This window comes from Capsicum annuum, chromosome 12 (genome assembly GCF_002878395.1).
Source record: "Capsicum annuum cultivar UCD-10X-F1 chromosome 12, UCD10Xv1.1, whole genome shotgun sequence".
NCBI classification, from domain to species: domain Eukaryota; kingdom Viridiplantae; phylum Streptophyta; class Magnoliopsida; order Solanales; family Solanaceae; genus Capsicum; species Capsicum annuum.
This window is the reverse complement of record NC_061122.1, coordinates 210,990,523-210,999,030: the sequence shown is the minus strand read 5'-3', so window position 1 is coordinate 210,999,030 and position 8,508 is coordinate 210,990,523. Positions and strand designations below refer to the sequence as shown.

The window sequence follows — 8,508 nt, the reverse complement described above, 5'->3', positions numbered from 1 at the left end:
TAGTGTCTCATAATATTTATTTAGTTTGGAAAATTAATAAATCGTTTATTATTTTGTGCTCATTTTAATCCTTGCTATTAAGTAATAATACTCATTAATTAATGTATTTTTCAAAATACAGAATAATATAGTAAAAGTATGATTATTATTTATTGTTTGTTAATGTGTGTGTATGATTATTATTTATTGTTTGTTAATGTGTGTGTCATGTCAATAGTAGACAAGTAAAATGAACGAGGGAGTACTTTATTACTCCTCTAGTTTATAATAATTGAACTTTTGAGTCTTTTTTTTAATATTCAAAATAAGTTAATTGGTCAATGTTCACGAGAATTCTTGAATATTTTTTCTATTTTTATCCTTCATTTATATTTTTAGGTAATAAAAATTCAAGAGACTTAATTGTACTTCTGATTTTACAATCCTTTTGAGTAATGATTATTTCTATATTCAATTCAAAATTAGTTTGAGAATAACTAAAACCATAAAAATAAGAAAAATGATGTTCAATTTATATTTTTTTTTTCCTAATGGACGTGCATCTTATCACAAAGTTAGTTAATATTGAGTAAAGTGTACTGTCTGATTAATAATTGAATTGAAGCTTCTATTGAACAATAAAATTGTGAGGTTGCCTTTGATGTTTATTTTTATGGGTGGGTACGGTGGGGAGTAGAAAAGATCAATTTGTTAACTGCAACTAGAAAAAGCTCACATTTCATATTTGTTACACCATTATATGTGGATCAAGTATATACTTGATATTATAAAGAGTATATCCTAACAAATTAATATTGTATCGTGTTGGTTTTGCTATAAAACTAGTAAGCTAATTAAATGTCTTCAATCCGTGATAGAAACACAAATTTAAGTTGTTTAGGTGAGTCCAGCTCTGATATTATGATAAAAAAAAAAATAGACCTTCAACTTTATTTATCAAAATCTAGCTCATAGATTAAAGATCGTACAAGACATACCATATAAGAAAATAATTCTCCAATATGGGACTACTAACTAACAACATACTCCGTATAAAATCCACTAATTAATTCTTGTTTTTGTACCTATATTGCTCAAACTCTCCAAAAATATTATTGAACCCGTGTTGAGTCCTCCGCAATAAACTACTTTTGGAGAATTTTGATATGCATCAATCGTCATTTTTGAAGAGTCCAAACAAATATAATCTTGCATTGATCTCGATCTTTCTTGAAGCCTGAGAAGGAAGAGATTTCAAATATATGATTATTTGGGACATTAATATTTGCTCTGATCAATCCTTTTCTACATGATGTTGAGGGAATAAGATCCGATGAACACAAGAAGCTAATCTTTGATTTGACATCATTTTTTATCTTCTACTGGATGTTAATTGATGATCTATGATTGGAAAACAAAGAGGAGTTGAGTTTTATTATGTGATACCGGACTACCCTTGAGACACATTATTTGGGTGTTCATTGATTGAACCCTAGCTAAAGTGTCTAGATAAAAGAATTGGACAAATTTGAGTGTGGATGTTACAGGATTGTGGAGCAAAATCTTTACAAATTTTGACTTTTGACTTTGAAAATTAACCAAAGGAGACAAGCATGAGCCAAAAGTTCAATCGTATTCATTTTCAAGATCATTGGGTGTAACCGATTCACTCGGTTAGCAAGCCAACCCATTTCAACACACTCAATTTACCCCATTTAATTTCACAGAGATACAGAATAAAATCGGTATACATCTTATCTTCCCAAATCCCGCGGTATGAGACTACATTGTGTGTCAACCATAACAAAGAACTATTAGATAACTAAACAAATTATGAAAAGTCAAATGAAAATTTAAATTTCGGTAAAAATTGAACAGGTTTAAGACTATAATCCATTGTTCAGCACATTTTAATCCCAGTGTACCTTATGAGTTGAGAAAGAGCAAGGTTGAAGATATCTCTATATCTTCAAACTCTAATGTGAAAAGTTTTTAAATGAAGCAAAGATCCATGTTTGAACTAGAAGTAAAAAAAGATCATCCACTTGCAAGGTGTCAATCTGTGGCATTTGTTAATACAAAACATGACATAATGACAATTTGTTTCTAAACTTCATCAATTACAAAACAGTGGCATTATCTAAGCATTTCAAATAGAAATAGAATATTGTACAGCATCAGATTCCAATTTATTACATCTTAGTTCTCAAGCAAATGTACAATGAAGAAACCTGAAAGTTGAACTTGACATGGAACCTCCGAAATTTTGTGAGCTACTTAGTCGCTCCAATTATCTTGATCGATTGCAAAAGCTTGTCCGTCTCTACCCTCCTGCATATTAGCCCAGATATCATAAGGTCTTAATCGGCCAATGTTCAGATACCCTCGGTACAAACAAAATAGGTGTCTCTAGCAAATGATAAGTTATAGTTTACAAGGTGTACCAATTCATCAGCAGTAGTTTTACTTGGAGACCAGACAAGAATTTTCCGGTCATTACCACCTGTGTATAGTTCCTGAAATACCCAGATTCAAATTCATTGCTAACATGGGGCATAATAGTTTCAATATGAATAAAAACAGTTCATCAAAGTTAAACAGTCAAATCCCAATTGTCATCTAAAATGAGATCACAGTAAATACCCTTAAGATTCAATCCCACACCACCAAAACCACAATATAGCATCTTTGTCAAGCTTTTATTTTTGACGAGGATCGTATGAATGAGGTCATTAATAGAAACAAGGTTGCTTGTACTTGCATAAGCTAAATATAACAGCGTCCTAGTTATAAGATGTTTTTGTGTTTCAGGTACTTTTTGTTATAGAGAGAGAATGCCTGTGTATTACATGCACTAGGATGACCTACTAGCTAGCTGTGGATGAGCCACCCGCTGGATTAATGTTTTTTCTCAGACCAACTTCCAGTATGCAATATATGAAATATATTTGTTTATAAAAAAAGTTACCACTCAATATTTTAGGTTCAGGCGATCACAGACTATGTAAAATTCACTACTTTACTAAAACATATATCTAGGGGGAAGCGAAGAAATTATGTACCTGGTCCAGCGAATTGTACAGACAACAGTTCACATTCTCATAGTGGCCACGTAAATCCATCATTGTCTTGCCGGACCACAGATCAAATGCCTACAAGAATTCCACTTAGGTTATATTCAAGAGAAATAATTTTGCATATTAATATCAGCGTAGTGATGGTTTTTCTTTTTTTTTTTTTGGTGGGTCTCTCTCTGTGTGTGTAGGGGGTAGGGTGGGGTGGGGGGGCAGTGGAACAATTGTTTACCTTAGTAGTTGACATGCACGGCACAAATACAAGTTTTGAATCATGAGATATGGCCAACTGTAAAGCTTTGGTGGACTGTAGTCGTGAAGTTTCAAAGTTCACTAGTGTATTGCAACCAGATTCAATATCCCATAACCTTAACCTTGAATCAGAACCTGAAATTAAAAGGAAGAGATGATTAAGCTTCAGTAGTTCAGCTGCATTTTTTTTTTTTTTGAGAAGATAACGTTTTGTAATATAAACCAGTACTTAGGTAGTACTGAAAACCGCTCGTTCAGCTGCATGTGTTTTTCCACCATGTAGCCAAAAGTAATAAACTATGGATGAGATATCTTGATCATATAGGAATATCCATATCAAGTCCGGTACTTTTATCCAAGAGTGTTCAAACAACATCTTACGTTTATGTGTAATAAAAAAAACTACCCAAAAATGACGATTTTGCGGGAGAAGCATATCAAAATGAGATTAGAAAGCACCATAAAGTGCTGCATAAATTCCAGAATTCGCACTCCACAGTTGACCAACTATAAAAAGGCCAAGTAACATGCACCAGACCATACACTGTTGTACATACGTCTAGCAGAAACAATGACGTAAGACTTTCAGCCTCTTAAGTAGAGAAATCACAATGCACAAACAAATTCCAAAAGTAGCAAAACAAAAGCTGGGAGAACGAACAATGTAATTGAAAAGAATTGTGATATCAACCTGCACTAAGGAGATACATTCCATCATTGGTCACTTTTAATCCATTGACAGCACCATAATGAGCAGTGGCTCTATCTTGACTAGAGAGCATCCCTGGATGTAGTCGCTGCTTTCCATATCCCCTCACTTGTCTAGCAATTGCAGCGTGTTTGAGACTCACACCATTTCCCATTTTCTTCTGAGATGGACGGCCTTTTGTAGATGAATTTAAGCCTCCTGAAGATGTTTTCAGCATGGAACTCTGAGCAGGGAGATGGAATATATTATGGGCATGAAAGAAACCTTAAGATCGAACAGAATCAGCAATTCCACCTTGATTAAGCTCTTCAGTGGATAAACTCATATAAACTAAACATAGGGAAGGTTTATTGCAAAAAACGAGATGGAACCAAAAGCATAGACTTACTTGTAAAACAAGATGACAACTGTGTGATTTCTGTGCTCTCAGAAAGTAAAATCAAAAAGTTGCAATAAAAGCAAGTCTACTTATAATCTGCTCCCTTTTCTTCTCAAAGGGGGCCAATATGAAGATAGATAGAAACATCACTTCACAGAACTCTGCCCAATTAAAAAAGGAACTCGCTTGAAACAGATGTTGTACACCCCAAATGAACCAGATGACTAGAATTTAATGGACAATATTAAATTAAAGGACTATGAACAGCTTGCTATCACAAATAAAAAGCGAACAATGATATTCCTCCCAGAGTTGCAGAGAAATAAGAGAATAATATGCGGCATTATAATTTCGAATATGATGCTATCTATGCATAATGACTAATGACAGAAGGTAACCTTGTTTGCAGTGGAACGTGTAAGAATAGTTGGGCGACTTCCAAGCTGAGAATGAGACTGATCTAGAACACGAAAACATCCTGCACGCCTTATGTCCCAAAAGCGAATGGCGCCATCGCAACCCCCTGTTACCAAAACCCACTCGCTAGAAGCAGACCATTCAACTGACATCACTCCATCTGCCATAAACCAAGGAAAAAGCATTAGGGTAGAGGGCTAAGGTGGGTGGATGAGTCGTATGTTGGTAGGTAGGAGGGCCTCGGTGTCCTTTGTTTGGCAAGACCCCACGATGTGGGAATTTACTGGGTTTGTTGTTGTTGTTGTTGTTGTTGAGAAGTGTAAGAAATAATATTATTATTAACAGAATGGTGCCAAATATTTTGGAATCTTGAAAAATAGAAAGAGTATTATTGAACAAATTGAAATGTAAGGAATGAGCAGCAAGGTGTAGACTAAATAATGGAGTCAATACTGGATGCTGCAGAACACTGTGAAAACCATTGAAAATAAGAAAGTTCAACATTATATTGAGAGATTTCTAAAACAGACTGAAAAGAATAAGCACCGCATGAAAATTTCACATTATTATTCTAGCAGCGAAACATGTAACACCACGAGTAGCTCTAAAATGAAGATCAAGTATTGTAAAAGGTGTGTTTGAGGAATCTCTAACTAGGTGGAGTTGATGCTTAATCTTGCTGAGGCAGCACTTAAGTACTTAGCATCCAGAATGATATATTTTTTTCGGAACTTTCTCAATTTTTTTTTTTTCGGAACTCATCCAGAATGATATATTAATCATTGAGGAAATGTATTGATGAACAACTAGAAATTAAATAAGCAAATTAGTCATTGCATTTGAATTAGAAACTTAAAAATGCATCTTTCCATCTGAAACTAACTCAACATCTCACCTTTCGTTGTCTCAATCTAAATGGTTTCACATTATTTTTCAATCCCATCTGTACAGAGGTACTTATAGTTATTTCTTCTTCATTCCTTTTTCGTTTCATTTTTTCCATTCTTCACTCAAGTGTGTTCTTTAATAAACGAGAAATCCCCGAAAACAGGTGGCGCATATTTCAGAACTCGGTGTATATTGGGCCTGCTCCTCTACCCTTCTCCACTTAAAATCCATGTTAGTCTACAGTAGAGTGAATTATGCAGCTAACCCATACATCCAAGTTGTACTCGTATCACTAAACCAAAAAGCTAGGGCAAGTGTGCTTTTTAATTGCATTAAGTGCTTGAAGCTTCAGTAAGACCTTGGTGCTCACAGCACACTATGCAGTAGCATTCAGTATAACTAGCATCCATTATACCACTCTCTAATTTGTGTAATCATTCATCCACCTGTAATATAAAACTGGTGACCCTCATAGAAACTAGGCAGGCATTAATCATGTTTAGTGGATTGAACATCAACCATTTACCTGTGGTTTGGAAGTTGAACAAAGTACTAATTGGTAACAGTGTTACACCACAATATTCATGCATGTATTATTAATCTATATTCCAAATAAATTAGAACCAAGTTGTTCTAGAAGTACTCCTCCCAACAACATACTACCCTCAGGATGCCACCAAGCATAATTGTCTGGCATTCTGTTCGACTACTGTGCTGCTGAACTTGCATTGGATGAAGGGATGTCTAGATTTTTAGTAGAAGATGTCAAATTGTTTTTCGTGTTATTGCAACAACATCTAGCTCTCAATTGTTGCATCATTTCCAGGAATAGTTAAGAAGACCCACATATCCGCAAGCAAAAAATAATTCAGAAAGAAAATCAACCCCAAAAACGTGTAGTGGATTGATAACCATGACGTCTCAGGGAATCCCTGCGACAAAAACACTAGGTGATTTTTCTCATCTGTCCTAGCCTTGTCGGACAAAGGAGGGTAAAGTTACCTTGCTGGTGGGGGTGGAAGGTATCCCGTGGAAGTAGTCGAGGTGGGAGCAAGCAGGCCCAAACACCACGTTTTTTTTTTTTTTTTTAAAAGAAGAAATAATTCAGAAGAAAACCAATCCCAAAAATAAATAATTCGGACAGCGATTTCAAATCCCGTTCTTTAGCACCAATCTAGAGAGACACCGGTTTCAGCTAATACACACCTATATCATCCTAGCCTGTGCTCATTCATGCAGTAATGGGTATGACTATGATATAAAAATTGTACATGGATCAAGATGCACCAAGCCATGAACTGCTATATTGCTGAAATGTTCCCATTACCCTCACGGAATGACAAATTACTATGCCTAAGAACTGGAATGGGCACCAGACCCTGATAGATCTAAGCATCAGTCTAAACATAGACTCTAAAGAGATGCTTTGTATTTGCCAACCCTGTCTCTCTCTGCTCTAAGGAAGAAAAGCTAGAACATAATTCTTAGGTCGAGGATAACTTGCACAACCTCATGACACAATGCTATCAAGAAAAACTTCCCACTGGATAAACACCATGTCTGGTAGATCTAAAAGGTAAATCATAGCAAAAGCAAATACTTCATTAATGTCAGAAATAGATATCAGTGTACCACGATGGCCAGATAATGTATGAGCAAATGCACCCGAAGAAATATCACAAAGACGAACTTGAACATCTTCAGTTCCAGCAGCGATCAACATGTGTGATGTTGCCACCGGCGACATGGCAGTCTTGTACACTTTTCCAGGCATTTTGAAATTAATTACCACCTTAAGAACAATTAAGGAAATCCAAAATTAGGCTAGAAATGAATTCAATAAAAAGAAAAATAAGCTGAAAAACTGGACTTAGTGAAGTATAATAAGGTGATCAGAAAGCAATACTACCTGCGTCGTGTTAGTATCCCAGACGTTAACGTAATGGTCATAAGAGCCTGTAATAAAAAGCCCTGTGTCAATTGGATACCAGATGGCTGTGGAAATGGCATATTTGTGGCCCTGTTCATGTTGCTTGTCAACCAACAATATGTGCTTATGCTTTGCAATCAGACCACTTTCATCATAATCAGTTGCACGTTGGACATCATAAACAGCAACTGATGTATCCGAAGCAGAGGATAACAGATATCGGCCCTCTGTCAAATCAACCTGATTTTGTGATCACAATAAATGGACACAAAGGTACTTTTAAAATAATGTAAGTTCCATCTACACACCTCAACCAGATATAATCTGGAAACATTATCTAAAAATAAACGCAAAGATAGATGAAGTTAACGAAAAAGAATTCGAACTTTAGCTTCATGTACTAGTCTAATAACTATAGCCTTAACTTCCTGACAGGCATCTACCAAGCTCAAAATCTGAATTTCTAGAGAAAAACACTGTGTTCAATTGACACCAAGATTACCATATCAAAATTCAACTTTTTCCCCTAGTGTTACGCTGTCTGAGTTACTTCTCCATAAGCGAATCTCAGTTCATTTTTCAATTCTATGGGTTAATCATTATTTCAAAATGTCCAAGGGGAAAAAAAGAATATTCTCAAATCTCACTCGCTTTTCTTTGTAAGGTGGGACTACACTGGGTATGTTGTTGTTGCTTTTCTTTGTAAAATATGAAGATGCAATTGACAAAATGCACGCAACATGCACACGACAAGGTACCAAAATATAAGGAAGTTAATGGCCTAGTGCCAAATAGAGATACTTGGAGACGGCCAGGTATCGACTTCCATTAAGCTTAATTTTATATTTTATGATTTATTTTTCTGAAGAAGTAGTTTCAT

General features: G+C 35.3%; 1 protein-coding gene across 1 annotated transcript in view; it reads right to left on the bottom strand.

Moving 5' to 3' along the window:
- Positions 1-2,006: 2,006 nt before the first annotated feature.
- The window catches only part of LOC107850698 (WD repeat-containing protein ATCSA-1), a 12,430-nt gene continuing 5,928 nt past the window's right edge, over positions 2,007-8,508 (bottom strand). Inside the window, exons 3-10 of the mRNA XM_016695403.2 lie at positions 7,608-7,868; positions 7,331-7,490; positions 4,792-4,970; positions 3,997-4,237; positions 3,286-3,440; positions 3,042-3,131; positions 2,424-2,495; positions 2,007-2,310 (exon numbers count right to left, since the gene is read on the bottom strand). Of these exons, the coding sequence (XP_016550889.1) occupies positions 2,257-2,310; positions 2,424-2,495; positions 3,042-3,131; positions 3,286-3,440; positions 3,997-4,237; positions 4,792-4,970; positions 7,331-7,490; positions 7,608-7,868 (1,212 nt within the window). The 3' untranslated portion in view covers positions 2,007-2,256. The remainder of the gene's footprint in view (positions 2,311-2,423; positions 2,496-3,041; positions 3,132-3,285; positions 3,441-3,996; positions 4,238-4,791; positions 4,971-7,330; positions 7,491-7,607; positions 7,869-8,508) is intronic.